This window comes from Suillus fuscotomentosus (genome assembly GCF_016647785.1).
Source record: "Suillus fuscotomentosus strain FC203 chromosome Unknown F5891scaffold_9, whole genome shotgun sequence".
Lineage (NCBI taxonomy): Eukaryota > Fungi > Basidiomycota > Agaricomycetes > Boletales > Suillaceae > Suillus > Suillus fuscotomentosus.
Genome location: NW_024539521.1, coordinates 785,281 through 799,661, shown reverse-complemented (window position 1 = coordinate 799,661; position 14,381 = coordinate 785,281). Strand labels below are relative to the sequence as shown.

Sequence of the window (14,381 nt, the reverse complement as noted above, 5' to 3'; positions counted from 1 at the left end):
ATTGTTGTCCATGCTATATATGTTTTTGTAGAGTCTCCGTAGAATTTTTGAATAATAAAATTGATTTCATTGTGATTGGTTTTGGCTAACTAGCGGCCTATCGGTACGCGTACTGTAGTTGAAACCCAGATATTGATCATCCTCTTAGCTATTAACGCCCGTCGCCAATCCGCGTAGTGCATGACTTTCCGTGTATTCCGTCTTTGAAAATTTGTTGTTAATCACTGGCAATCATTAATCAGGTCTGGCCAAACAAAAAGCATTCAGCTAACCTTCACACTTTCAAAACATTGCTTTCCTAAAGTTCTTCATACCTTGTATCCCTCGCCGACCGCGCAGGTCCACCAGCACGACGTCTGGGGATCAAATACCTATGAACGGTACAAACACTATTCCCAGTCAGAATGCAATAGGTTCGCGGCCAGCCAAACCTCCTCCAACCGGTCTCGCTCCTTCTGCGCCTTCCGTCGCGCCTCCCCTTCTTCCTAATCATCCGAATCCACCCATTCCAAATCGAACATTACCACCTCATTCCAATAACACCGTCGTTAATGGCACTTATACGCATAATCAGAAAGGGAAGAAAAAGAACGATACACCCGTCGATCCTGCTGCTATGTACGAGTCTCTAAAGAGCAGGATCGCTGCTCTGGAAGAGGAGGAGGTGCTTGAGGAAGAGGAGGAGAAGATATTTGGTCCGTGTTCTGCCTCTCAAATACATACACCACTCATCCGTTCATCAGCTGAGGAGGCTGTAAAGTCGGTAAAAGGCATGGAGGAGAATGCAGTCCATGCCAAGTACATCGAACTCGTACGTTATCATTCGCATAGTCCGATATATGCATCTCTCAATCACGGAACTGCAGTTCGCAGAGCTAAAGCGATTGGAACGGGACCATGCAAAGGAAAAACAGAAATTGGTTAAGGACAAGGATGCTGGTACGTACTATTGACCCACTTCGTTCTAAGATACTCATACTCCACTGTATCCATAAAGCAAAGGGTCAACTAACGAAAGCTAACCAGACTAAAGTTAAAATGGAGAATTTGGCACGCGAGCTCCAAAAGGTCAGCAGACTAATGACCTATCTCTATCTTCCTAACCGACTTTTGTGCAGGACAACAAGAGACTACGGGTACGCATTACTGCGCAACGAGGTTCATCCAGTATGCTTACACCGGCCTAGGAGGACAGTAAACGTCTAGCACAATGCATAGAAGAGGCACAGGAAGAGGTGTGTCATTTTTTCAGCTCGTAGCCTCACCAACACTGCCTCCAGATCATGCAAATGAAATCCGACATGGCAAAGCGAGTGGACAAAGCTAAAACGCAAGACGTCAAATATCGCGAAATGCCTGACATCGTCGTGAAAGTAATTTGCCGATATCGAGCTGAACTCTTCTTCAAAATCTCACGCAAGACTAAGTTCTCCCGACTGTTCAATGCGTGGACAGATAGAATGGAGGCGACGGGAGGGAAGAAGGATGAAGGGAAAACATCGGTGAGCGGCAAGCAGATGAATGGCACTGTCAAGTCGGAAGCCGCCAGCACGCACACTGTTGGCTCCAATGTGTCATCCTCGATGCAATTTATCTTCTCCCACAATGGTCGGACAATAGATGCAGACCAGACACCAGAAGAGCAAGGAGTAGAAGACGGAGATGAGATTCTTGCTGTGGAGCTCATGGACCTGACCGAAGGACCCGGCTTAGATGACTTCGTGAGTGCTGACACGAATCGTGTTGGAAACTGAGGGTAAGAGATATACCCATACAGGAAGACCTTCCAGAATCTCGTCGTCAGCGCCTCAGGAAGAACTGGACAGATGATCCACAAGAGTGGGTTCCCTCGCTCTCTTCATTCGCCCAACTAACACTGATTAGCGCCCGGCGGTCATTGGAAGATATCTTTGATGGCGTGTGCGTACCCTATTTTCAAAAATGCTTGCCCACTAAGTTGTGACTATAGCGTACGAGAACGACTGAAGGAAGTTCTCCGACAGTATGAGCTTCGCGAACGACATTTTGAATGCGTCATTCGTTCAAAAGAGCTAGAGGTTCTCCTATCTCGCGCTCGAGCAGCCGAGCAGAAGCAACTGGCTGAGGGGGAGAAGTCCCGTGCCGACAGAATGGACGACGAGGTAATTCAAATTTTATTCATATTTACAGTACATCACCCTCAGCTTTTCTCGATATCAATCCAGAATCAGAATCTCCGAAAGGAGTTGGAAGATGCGCAGAACGGACAAACAATGTTGATCGATAAGCTCATTACCTGCTGCAAGGAGGTGTGTGCATCTATGCCATGCAGCAGTGCGTCTTCGATTTGACGTACTGATACACAGCCAAATGCCGAGCGGACCCAACGCTTATTCGCCTCTCTTCGAGATGAGTTGGAAAAGCGGGGAGCCAAACTTGCAGATGGCGGCCCTGTAGGAGGTTGAACGCCATTATATTTATTGTTCAGCTTGTTTTCTAGGGGATGCGAATCACTACTGATATCAAATGACCGGGTGTACAAGTGAGACGTATTGACTGAAAAACTGAAAGAGGATGTCCATGTACCGATGCGAAAGAGTAGTCGTACAAAAAAAGTCCACAATCCAAACTCGGTTAGAGGTCCATGAAGATATGCTATACCGACTACAAAAGAGCATCGAGCTCCTCGGGGTTTTCAACGTAGCCCGACTTGGTAAAGGTCTTGCCCTTCACAAACTCCAGGCCCTCGCCTGCATAGCTGACACATGGCGAGAGCTCAATTTCCACACCACCCTTGACCTGGGCACCAGCCCTCTCCAGGAACCGTTTGTGCTGAGCAAGCAAGTCGCGACGGCTAGTCTCTGGGTTATCTGCACCACTTCCAGGAGCATTTTTGAGCGGACTGAACTCCTCATTACGTGCAACTTCCAAGACCGCAAAGCGCTTCGTAAAGGGGAAGACGTCAAACACAAACAGCTCAAGCTTCATGCCATTAGGTTCGCTCGGCTTGATTGCTTTCCCAGTCTTCAGATCAACTGTGGGAATCTTCTTGCGAGCGATGTGGAATGCAAGGTCGTCCTCAAACGATTTGACAGATTTGAGATAGCTCGTCGTGTAGAAGTGGTTGGCGATGTTAGCGGCATTGAAAGCCAGCTCTCCAGTCTTGGCGTTACGAAGCTCCGCTTGTTCCTTCGAGATCTCCGAGTATTCGACAACGCTGAACTTTTCTCCTCTACGAGCGACAACACCGACTGCCTCCGAAGAAGAGGCCTTGGGAACAACCTTGGCAGCACAGTCAGCCTGCTTGGATATGCAGTAGCCGAGGAAAACGGGGTCGGCGACTTTGACAAGGCAATTGTCAACGCAGTATGCATGAACGTAGAGAATTCCGCGATCAGTCAAGTCAGAAAGAACTGTTGACTTGCTAGACTCGGATAGAGGTGTGCGTGTAGCGGCATACAACCCGCCGTTGCCGTCAGGAGCGACCGCAATGCGCGATGTATTCTCGAGCATGATCTTGCCTTCCGCAGTCAAGCATGGGAGAGTGCCTGAAGACCCCGGTCAACATAAATAAGTTACAAGGAATAAGTGTTATTACCTTGTTCGAAAAAGACGACGTTCTTTGAACTCAATCCGAAAAAATTATTCTTCGTGAAGAATGCCTCGGTCTCACGACGCGTCGGACCGCTGGTCATGACATACCACGGCACGACGACTGAACCTGCAGCTTTGTTACATTCCTTCTCGGCAACAACTTGGAGGCGAGCGATACGCTCAGCCTGGTACTGGAAGAGACTTTTGTGTGAAGCCAAGCCGATGTCATAACAACCCTTGGGCGCTGAACTGCCCAGACGGGTACCTTGACCACCCGCCATAAGGAGGACACCCACTTCCCCACGGGCGATGGCCTGGAGGCCCTGACTACGCCATGTCTTCTCGCTTGGAGAATCGTTAACGATAGACTCACACGCCTCGACAGGAAGGGGTTCAATAGGCTCGGGGTCGGTAGCGGCTTCCTTCTCAGAGGCGATGGCCTTCTTGTAAATCCTGTTGACGCGATCTACGTCAAGGTTTTCGAGTTGGCGGGAGAGCGATTTGCGTTCGGATTCTTCGAGGGTCGACCAGAAAGTGAATAGGTGGTCGTGGCCAGCAGCCTGGTATCTATCGCGGATATTATCAACAGCCATTCTTTGTTGGAATGAGCTAAAGAAATCGTGATATGCCGTTATTTAACCTACAGAGCTGAGTCATCTGGCTGTCGTCGTGGAAGGTGCCGCGGTTCCTGAGTACTGAGTGCTCGGAAGGAATCGGCACACGTCCCAAATTAGTGTGGGGCATCGGCACCTCCGAGCGCAGTTTAAACTCCGCGATATTAATCAATCCCGTCTCGGACGCGCCTGCCGCCGCCAACTACTTAACATCTCACTGGAATACTTATTTGCTACATGTCCATGCTCCGCCTCATTGGGGGCACGGAGGCTGGATGATGTCATCCTTGAGGCCTCGTGAGGAGGCTAGCATACAAGAATCTGCTCAGGCCCCAGATCAACAAGTCCTTGGTGCTGTTGCAGACAGTGAACAAGCGTGACGAACGTAGAAACATTCATACTTCGCTTGGAGGTCCCAGGCCGGCCCTTTTCCAGAGATGCCCTCAGCAGTGGGTCAGCACACGTCCAGCGGCAAGCCTTTTCCTCCTGACCTCGATTCCCTTTCATCGCTGCGCTACACGATTCGCTCGCATATTTTCTATCTATACCTTACTGTCCGATATGACTTGCAGTCGGTTAGGTCTCAATGTACCTTCGCAAGAATCGAATGTTTCGACAGCTCCTTCTCAAAGCTCTACCACTTCGATCAATACCGGAGCACATGTCGCCCAGTCTCGACATTCCTCGCAGCTCCCTATTTCGCTTCGTTACATTGTCATTATCGCACCGTTGCATATGGGTACTACACTGTCGTGAGCTCGGAGACCGGAATTTTTGGTTCCGACTCGAATACAGGTGTGCAAATTTGCAATATGTGACATATACAGCTGCCACAACTTCGGAGCCCCCCCCCCCCCCCCGTCTTGCAAGAGTCTCAAACTACACTCCCACAAAGTTGGATTTTTAGATGCGCCGTCATCCCCAAAAACTTGTATTTCAGTTTTTTGAAACAACAAAAAATAGTACACAATCCGAGATGTGACAAAGACAAAGGGTGTGATGGCGATGTTGTACTTCCAACAATTCCGACCCAAGTAACATAGGAAACAAGGGTCAGAAAATGAACTAAGAGAAGGACGTGGGGCTAGAGTGGGCTGGTTAGGAAGATTCGCTACTTTTCATTACAGATGCGGTAGCAATTTCGGTAAGCACTAGCCGTTCAATCATTCTTATTTCTGCCTTTCAAATGGGTTGTCCAGCCCAAGGTGAGAGAACGCTTTTCCTTCCCCTACTAAGTACTTCAAATCATCCATGTGGTGATCCAGCGCAAGCCTGAGCTCATTCTCAAATTGTAGGTCTTCCGTATATATCTGACGTACTTGATATGACACTTAGGATCAAATGTAATTTAGCACGTGTGCGCCCATGTATTCAAGTCTAGACTAACAAAATTAGCTAAACGAATGTCGGCAAAACGGTTGACAATGACTTCCATCGTTCACTCAGCACTGGCAGCTGCGTCAACAATCCAATTCACTGAGGATGTACACAAATGATTGCAGCACACCAAGATGTGACCTTTTGATCAATATGTAGATCGATTATGACCTGTCATGGTGGCAATTTACATCATTGACGCCCGAACCTTTTTATGAGGTCACCATGTGACTGTACTAGTGATTCAAGTATGTAATGTGAGTGCCTTCCTGCAACCTGATATGAACTTACTCACTTCAGACTTGAATTGCATTGACAGGCGTCCATGCGAGTCTTTTGAGTATATGTCAACACGAACGGCGACTGCGCCAGTGTGCACGCATTAAACTTTCAAAGTTCATCCATTTGTGTCAATCTTTTTGCGGTGCAACCGATCTTCCTCGGATCACAAGCGAACTACTGATGCTGTAATTGAACCAAGTTATTCCTCATATAAAAGACAACAATGTACCCACATCTCTCCCAGCTGCCAGACCAACATGCCCCTACTGAATAGCTTGCTTAGTCTTGTTGTGCTCGGACTTTCCGCAGTTCCATCCGTGCTATCCTTCCAGCCGGGCTTTAACTACGGTTCTGAAAAAGTGCGAGGCGTCAATCTTGGCGGCTGGCTTGTCCTAGAGGTAAGGAACCCATACATATTGTGATACCCTCTTTTTCATTCGTATCTAGCCTTGGATCACCCCAAGTATATTCCAGAACACTGGCAACAGTGCTATTGTCGATGAGTGGACCTTCGGCGAGTATCAGGACTATGATACTGCCTTAGCAGCATTACAAACCCATTGGAACTCTTGGATCACCGAAGATGACTTTGAAGCCATCGCAGCAGCAGGGTATGATTCAATCACTGCTCAATCAATTCTCTCTGAAATATTCTATAGCTTGAACCATGTTCGTCTCCCCATTGGTTACTGGGCATTTGCGGTCGGTCCAGGAGAACCGTACATAACTGGACAGCTAGATTATTTGGACAAGGCTATTACCTGGGCGTCGAACCACAATCTCAAGCTCATCATTGACCTGCATGGTGCCCCTGGCAGTCAGAACGGGTGATTTTAACAGTCACACCATCTTGGCATCACTTGTCGGGCTAATATTTTTATCACAGTTTTGATAATTCTGGTCAAAAAATGCCGTATCCAACATGGCAAACTAACCAGACCGACATCGATAGGACGAATGATATTATTAAGACCATTGTTTCTATGGTCGATTCGGAATACCAAACAGTGCCTATCATTGCACCACTGAATGAGTAAGTTCCTCTATCCTGGTTCATTCTCAGTTAAATTGATGATATATAGACCCGCAGGATATAACGGTACTCAAATGCTCTCAGTCGTGAAGCAATATTGGCAAGACTCGTATAAGAGCATTAGGCAAGGACTTGGCCCTCGCTCTAATTTCAGCCAATAATAACAGGACTTATAGATATCCTGACGGTTCATCCACAGAAAGTAATACTGTTGAGCTCATTCATGACGCGTTCCAAGATCTTAGTTATTGGGATGGCTTTATGGTCGACGGATACGACGGCGTCGCAATGGACACTCACATCTACCAGATGTTTACATACCAGGTATGCACACTCCCTTTCCTCTATGATGCAACAATGTACTAAAGACGTGAACAGCAAGTTGCCTACAACTATTCCCAGCACATCAGTGAGGCGTGCAGTCATGGGTCTAGCCTCGCCGACTTTGACTTGTGGATAATTGTTGGTGAATGGACTCCTGCATCGACAGACTGCGCGACATGGTTGAACGGTCGCAACACTGGAGCACGCTATGACGGAACCCTGTCAGGCACAACCGCTGACGGCAGCTGTACGGGCAAAACAGGCAATGCGACGACCTTCAGCACAGAATACAAGCAATTCATGCGTCAATACTGGGAAGCTCAGGTCATCTCCTACGAGAAAGGCAGTGGATGGATTCAATGGACTTGGAAGGCTGAGAATGCTGACGATTGGAGTTACCAGGCTGGGTTGGAGTATGGATGGATACCACAAGACCCAACTAACTTGGAGTACCCGAACATTTGCAATTGAACAATGGCAGCAATGTCAAGCATCTTATTAGCATTACAGCGGACTCATGGTAGCAACCTACATATACCAGCATATACCCGTACTTTGTCTCGTTTAATCGATCTTCCTTCGAATGCATTGACAATCCATGGAAGTGGAGAAAATTTCGCCACAGCGTCACTAATAGTACGGCGTGATGTAATAGGCTCGCCGAGCTCACCATTTAAATTCCAACAAGTTGGAGTGCAACTCCGCACTCCAAACTTTCATCCAGTGACTGAATAGTCCATCATGCACACATGGATCGCGCTAAGTTGGACTCTAGATCTGTTATACTCTGTTCACAAATGATCGAGCACACAAACCACGGCCGCCTGGTGAAGGAGTGGCCGGCGTGCCTCCGCGGTGTCAGCATCGTGATATCTCTCGACTCAGTACTTGTCTTTAGAGCTGAGTGGACTATTACTCAAGCTCAAGCATTTTTGCCAGATTCTCGGGCCAGTGTGCGACAAATTGACAATCGGAGTCCGTAGTATGCTATAAGTATACTATACGTGTCTCTATCGAGCTGCCCAGGAGGGCAGAAGCCTTTCTGCAACTGTATTATCCTGGGATGATCCAGCCCGTCTGGCATGACGATGGATCCTCACGTGAAGCACAATTTCCGTGCCATTCTATGAACGCATTCTCCATTCGATCATAACACCTTGTTTCTAATGTCTGATAGATCTAGGCGTACGGCATCCTGTGCTCTGAACTGGGGATCCAAATATGTATCACCGGAATGGCGGCTGCGGTCATTGGAGCCTCAGCCTGTGCATGAAAAGTTCCTACCGGCATCATGATGATGTTGAACACGTGCGGAAAAGTGAGAGCCTCACTTTTCGCAGATTGGTAGCCTTCTCTGCTTCTTGCCAGTTCTATTAAATAATGCCCGAGGTCGATGGATCAGCCATAAAACCCGAATAAAATGCGGCTGGGCCTGGTTCGGTGGATTCAACGTTTGCTAATTTTTCGATGTTCTCTGCGTTTTTGGCCCTCATCGGGCTGTCTCTGTTCCACTCAGTATCGTCTCAATTTTCTCCCGGCTTCCCTTATGGTTCTCAGATGGTGCGAGGCGTCAACCTTGGAGGTTGGCTCGTACTCGAGGTATGTGCATTGACGGCGAACGATGGTCAAGGGTCTCAACTGATCCTCATGTTTGGACGTAGCCATGGATCACCCCCAGTATATTCGACAACACAGGAAATCCTAACATTGTCGATGAATGGACATTTGGACAATACTATGACCGTGCCACTGCGACAACCGTACTACAGAACCACTGGGACACCTGGATTACGCAGGATGATTTTGCAAATATCGCTGCTGCCGGGTACGCGCTTGGCCCTGCAGGCATACATACCATAATTGACTCGACGGCATGCTACAGATTGAACCATGTGAGACTGCCTATTGGGTACTGGGCCTTTGAAGTTGGCTCTGGTGAGCCATACATACAAGGCCAGCTTCCTTACCTTCAGAACGCTGTGCAATGGGCTAGCCAATACGGACTCAAGTTGATCGTCGATCTTCATGGGGCTCCCGGAAGCCAAAACGGGCGCGTACTACTTGTGTCCTGGTGTTTCTTGATGGCTCACACAAAATTGTAGGTACGACAATTCTGGACACACAATGTCATACCCTACATGGCAGTCAAACCAAACAAATATTGCCCGGACAGACGCGATCATCCAACAGATTGCTTCCATGTTTGCCAACCAGGTTGATGTTGTTCCTATCATCGCGCCCCTGAACGAGTGAGTGTACCTGAGAGAATGTTCTTGAGCGAATGTGACGTGCTTTTTTAGACCAGCTGGATACTACGGATCGTCTGTGCTAACACCTTTGAGACAATATTACTACGATTCTTATGGAAATATTAGGTGGAAACAATCACTCGTTGTCTGCTATAGAAGGGTGCTGATGCATTATATAGGTATCCATACGGCACATCGACGCAGAGTAATACTGTCGTTCTACTACATGATGCTTTCCAGCCTTTGAGCTATTGGAACGGATTCGAGACCACGCCCGACTTCCAGGGCGTGGCGATGGATACACACATCTACCAGGTGTTTTCCAATGCGGTATGTCCCCAAGATAGAAAGCCCTTTCCAAAGTCTTATCCTTATGTTTCCGCAGGATGTCCAAATGTCTTGGCAGAGCCATATCGATACTGCGTGTGATACTCAATCTACCCTCTCCGATTTCGACCTTTGGCTTATGGTTGGTGAATGGTCACCCGCCATCACTGACTGCGCCACCTACCTGAATGGCAGGGGCAACGGGGCCCGTTATGACGGTTCCTATCCTGGTTCCAGTTACGTTGGAAGTTGCACCGGACTTACCGGGAGCGCATCTACTTTCAGCTCGAGCTATAAGACTTTCCTTCGTCAGTTTTGGGAAGCACAAGTTATTTCCTACGAGAAATCGAATGGGTGGTTGATGTGGACGTGGAAGACAGAAAGTGCAGACGAATGGTCATACCTAGCTGGATTGCAAAACGGCTGGATACCCTGGTCTCCTACTGACCTTGAATACCCCACTATTTGCGGGTAGATGCACCTACTCGCTTTAGTAGAATTTTCTCTCGTTCCTTCCTAACCTATTGTTCTGCATGATTGCCCAAACATCGTATTTATACCTACTTTTTGAAGGATCACGTACTCTGACATAGTCGCCAAGTTTCTCTCATTTGTAGAGAAAAACCGTTTGGTTAGTTTCGCAGACATAATTCACTCCCATGTGCGAACTCCACCTGTGCTCCGCCCTAGTAGCGCTCTCGAACCATTCTCCAACGATGCTTGGAAGTTCAACGTTCAACGTTCAGCTTCGTGTATGATCATGAAGAAGGCTGAGTTACTTACAAGGAAAAGTAATGATCATCAAAGACATGGTGCTGCTCGCTGCAGGTTTATGTATTGGGCACTACAAAACATTATAACTATACGATGAGACAACGGTACCTGATCATAACCAAATTGGCTCCTAAACTTCATGCTGTATTGCGCTACAGCCTACAACACTTCTTCACGCCCTCTTTTACGTATCATATCGATTGTTCCATGCATTGTTGAACTTGAAAACAAGCATATCAACACAGGCACTAAATAGTTCAACGAGCCTGAAGGCTCAAATATTGACAGCTGTACTTTCTCCCATCAGGAGATCAGCATTTTTTGCACGAGTGTGGCCGATAAATTACAATATTTCTGTTAACTTGATTATGCAGGATATACTATCAAATTCCAAGTCACTGCTGGAGACCTGTATGGGATGATTGAGTCAAATCGCTGAGTTCGAGGCGTACCGTAACTACATAAAGCAGTGATACTTGTGAGTAGTACTGTCGGACTCTGAGTAGGTGAGCCATGAAGTTAGTATGATCGGCTAGACTGCTGCAACGAATTTGTCATCACCATTGAACGCTTTGAGGCTAGGATTACTTATTGACACCGCCTTGCTTGAAAATGCCCCATCAAGGCACACCACGTATGATGAAAAACAAATTGTTGCAAGGACCGTTAGCTAAAATTAAGTACAGAAATATGCAGTGATCTAAGCGTTCAAACCTTTATGCTCCTGCGACACCATATTTTTTAAGTGTCGCCTTCCAATCTCCTATATCCCCGCGCCCCATGGTCAAAATTGTGGCCTTGTTTCCAGACGAAGGTGCGAATAGTCTAGTAGCGACACGGCGCACGCAGTCAGGAGTCACTTTGTCGATGGCCGCCGTCATATCAGTCACAGGAATCTTCCGACCGTGGACAAGCAACTAGAGTAACAAGTGAGTATGCAAGCATGTTTATGATAAAAGTTTGTCGTACCTGTCGGCCAAGATCCTCCACCTCCACCGCCCGACTTTCGAGAGCCATCATGAGGCTCGATTTGAGCTGATTCTTGGCACGCTCAAGTTCAACTGTGGGGACAGATTGGTATATGAGCAAGCTAAGCTGATTGGCTAGGTGGGGCAGCATTTGTGCAGGAGTATTGCCTCTCTGGCCGGGAGCATTGGGGACGAATGACGCAAAAACGCCGAAGAGCGAGGAATCTGTGTAAATATGATGGAAGGAAGCACAGTGATCGATTTGAGTGTAGTGATTTAGGATGTGCGTGTAAAGTCGAGAGTACATGCCCTTCCCAGGACCACCTGCAAGAAGTTAAATAAAGCATGTGGCGCAGGAAATAATTACGCACCAGCTGAGAAACTTCCACCTCCTCCTAGGAGGACTTGCATAGTGGCGAGGGTATATATATCCTCGTCGTGTATACCCACGCCCTCAAAGGCTAGATAGAGCTGATCGAACTCTGTCTCGCTCGGGATGTGATGGATGCCACCAACGTAATTGGAGCGAGGACTCAGTGGAGGAAGCGGTGGCTCGGTAGAAAGGGACGTAGGGTATAGATAAGTTGATGCAGCACGAGTTAATGACTTGTAGAGTGAGGGTGAGGAAGAGGGAAGTAAGTGGGGCGGAAGATTTTGAGTAGTTGACGGCTGAAGTGGCGAAAGTGACGGTGTTGGCGCAGATTTGAGAGATGAGAAGTATTTATCGGCTAGCTCTACTAGCCGTTCGTGATGCATCCCAGCACCAGCAATCACCATCCTTTCCGGGCGGTACCAGTTTGTAATGCAGTCCCGAAGTAGGTCTCCGGTGATCGCGTCTATTCGCTCTTCTGGGCATAGGAGGGGATTTCCAAGTGTTTTCCTGCCGTATGCAACCTCATGCAAGACCTCTGGCAGAATCATCTCAGGCTTCTGACTAATTTCTCGGATCTCATAACGAGCGGCATCTCTCTGGGCGTCAAGTTCATCGGGTAAAAAGGCAGAATTCAGGATGGTGTCCGATATAAGCGAAAGCGCGAGGGGAGTAGCTTGGTCGAAGTTGGACGATTGGTACATGATGGATTCGCGTGACGAAGAGCACATGATTTGGCCACCTAGCTTGTCCATTGCGGTCGCCATGTCTTCCGTGGAGCGAGAGCTGGTAGTCTGAGCAATAGAGCTATAGATAATGGCACAGATACTGCCTAAGCTACGCACCTTGAAGGCCATCCTGTCCAGAAAATGGCTAATACCTGAGGTTGATGAGTCTTCATACCTGGACCCCGCATCTACGTAGAGTCCAACGGATGAAAAATGACCGGGAGTCGACTCTGTAGCAACTCTGATCTTGTTGGGCAGAGTAGTGATCTGCAATGGAGGGTGTACTGCTTGAGAAAATTGCCGCTGGCTGCGACGGACGAGCGACGTTGTTGCCTTCCGCATGGTGAGTAAAGTCCAAGGTCGAAAAACTCCGAACACCAAATATTGTGAACTCCGGGAGTATAATTACGTAAAGTTTACTCGGTGAATAAAAATAGACCCCACCGTGGTTCGAACACGGGACCGCACGATCTGCAATCGTATGCTCTACCACTGAGCTATGGAGTCATGTGATAGAGCCCAAAATATAATGAACCAAGTACACATACGACGTCACTCTCAAGTCGTCTATGTAGTCTGAGCAAGATAATAATGATGCTGAATCTATCCAACGATATCGCCTACACTCCATTTGGCAAACTCCAGGACTTCAATACCTCCTTCATCATCATCCCGGACAAGACCTTGTTGTTTACTCCAGTTCTCTATGGCCATCCGTACTGGTTTATTTGCACTCTCTCCTCCAAGCATCATGAACGGTTGGTTGTATAGTGCCATCTCATCACCGTCCGATGACTTGATCGAGCGAGTGTCAAAGCCAGTGATTTGCCGTGCAAGTGCACGTTCAAGTCGCTCTAGATCTTTGACAAAGGTCTCGCTCTCAAGGCGGCGTGCAAGCTCTGGAGATTGAAGAGCGAGCACAGCCAAAGACCCGATGCGACCATGAGGGGCGGAGCCCACAGATCCGTGCAGGTAGGATGCGAGACGGAGACCAAGATTGGGAGACTGTCCCGATAACGGGTCTTGCACGACCGTCACAGCTCTCTTCAGGGAAACCTTCTCGCCCACTTTGGCAATGAGGTCTCTAATAGAGCTTGACACTGTAGATGGCGAATGAGATGAGGGATTGTTTTGAGATAATAGTGGGGCATCGTTCAGAACGTCCAGTGAACAAGATCTGATGATAGTCGAAGAGTCAGTTGGTTCCGTGATAAATGCGGCGGTATGAGCTATATCTGCCGCTAATTGACCGAATAAAACATTTCTTCCAACAAAATCTGTTTCGCAGTTCAATTCAATCATGGCTGCACGTATACCGCCGCCCCCCAAGGATGTTTTCCCCCTGCTACCTCCAGAGAGCATGCAGACACTAACAAGCCCTTCCCGAGTCTCCCGGGACTGGACGTTCGCGGCCTTTTTTATGCCCGACGCTGCGAGATCATTTTTCACCCATTCGAGGGCTTGTTGTATGTCGTTATTAGTTTGACTGAGGGCTTCTCGTGCTTTTGAGATTGAGACCTCCGTGAGTTTGCGGAGTTGCGCAACATGCTGCAGAGAGGGCTTGGATGGAGTTGTAGAATAACACGACTGGCCAGCACGCGAGAGCCTCGATGCGTGAAACGGTTTCGATGAACGAACAAATTGGGCTATCATCGTGAAAGGATATTGATGGAACGAGAAGGGTTCTATACAAAAATTTGTGCGACGCGTGACTAGGCACGCTCACGTGATGCCCAAATGTCTTGTTTTGGGTCATGCCGCT

The 14,381-nt window shown here is 48.0% G+C and overlaps 6 protein-coding genes and 1 non-coding gene across 7 annotated transcripts; 3 read left to right on the top strand and 4 right to left on the bottom strand.

Moving 5' to 3' along the window:
- Positions 1-113: 113 nt before the first annotated feature.
- On the top strand, positions 114-2,432 carry F5891DRAFT_1012609 (uncharacterized protein). The gene is made up of 11 exons (XM_041360739.1): positions 114-695; positions 744-811; positions 867-939; positions 998-1,068; positions 1,119-1,136; positions 1,188-1,235; positions 1,281-1,721; positions 1,778-1,839; positions 1,885-1,920; positions 1,970-2,141; positions 2,205-2,432. The coding sequence occupies exons 1-11, from the start codon at positions 374-376 to the stop codon at positions 2,328-2,330; spliced, it is 1,437 nt and encodes a 478-aa protein (XP_041230326.1). The 5' UTR covers positions 114-373; the 3' UTR covers positions 2,331-2,432.
- F5891DRAFT_1103826 (nucleotide-diphospho-sugar transferase) lies at positions 2,433-4,256 on the bottom strand. The gene is made up of 2 exons (XM_041363619.1): positions 3,578-4,256; positions 2,433-3,527 (listed from the first exon to the last, which is right to left on the bottom strand). Exons 1-2 carry the CDS (start codon positions 4,164-4,166, stop codon positions 2,644-2,646), a joined length of 1,473 nt encoding a protein of 490 aa, XP_041230325.1. The 5' UTR covers positions 4,167-4,256; the 3' UTR covers positions 2,433-2,643.
- Positions 4,257-6,103: 1,847 nt separating this feature from the next.
- Positions 6,104-7,674, top strand: F5891DRAFT_1184159 (glycoside hydrolase family 5 protein; the record flags this gene model as incomplete). The annotated part of the gene is made up of 7 exons (XM_041366397.1): positions 6,104-6,244; positions 6,294-6,457; positions 6,506-6,673; positions 6,733-6,879; positions 6,929-6,988; positions 7,047-7,203; positions 7,258-7,674. The coding sequence occupies 7 exons, from the start codon at positions 6,104-6,106 to the stop codon at positions 7,672-7,674; spliced, it is 1,254 nt and encodes a 417-aa protein (XP_041230324.1).
- An 805-nt stretch (positions 7,675-8,479) lies between these two features.
- Positions 8,480-10,435, top strand: F5891DRAFT_756386 (glycoside hydrolase family 5 protein). Its single transcript, XM_041373136.1, has 7 exons — positions 8,480-8,802; positions 8,865-9,028; positions 9,086-9,253; positions 9,306-9,452; positions 9,504-9,578; positions 9,632-9,782; positions 9,838-10,435. The coding sequence occupies exons 1-7, from the start codon at positions 8,671-8,673 to the stop codon at positions 10,252-10,254; spliced, it is 1,254 nt and encodes a 417-aa protein (XP_041230323.1). The 5' UTR covers positions 8,480-8,670; the 3' UTR covers positions 10,255-10,435.
- A 723-nt stretch (positions 10,436-11,158) lies between these two features.
- F5891DRAFT_1140311 (Metalloenzyme, LuxS/M16 peptidase-like protein) lies at positions 11,159-12,974 on the bottom strand. The gene is made up of 4 exons (XM_041364886.1): positions 12,737-12,974; positions 11,893-12,685; positions 11,523-11,845; positions 11,159-11,470 (listed from the first exon to the last, which is right to left on the bottom strand). Exons 1-4 carry the CDS (start codon positions 12,959-12,961, stop codon positions 11,270-11,272), a joined length of 1,542 nt encoding a protein of 513 aa, XP_041230322.1. The 5' UTR covers positions 12,962-12,974; the 3' UTR covers positions 11,159-11,269.
- Positions 12,975-13,054: 80 nt separating this feature from the next.
- Positions 13,055-13,126, bottom strand: F5891DRAFT_t41. The gene has a single exon. It is a non-coding gene; the product is annotated as a tRNA-Cys (tRNA).
- A 61-nt stretch (positions 13,127-13,187) lies between these two features.
- On the bottom strand, positions 13,188-14,370 carry F5891DRAFT_1012595 (elongation factor TS-domain-containing protein). The gene has a single exon (XM_041360738.1). The coding sequence runs from the start codon at positions 14,270-14,272 to the stop codon at positions 13,223-13,225; it is 1,050 nt and encodes a 349-aa protein (XP_041230321.1). The 5' UTR covers positions 14,273-14,370; the 3' UTR covers positions 13,188-13,222.
- Positions 14,371-14,381: the final 11 nt, after the last annotated feature.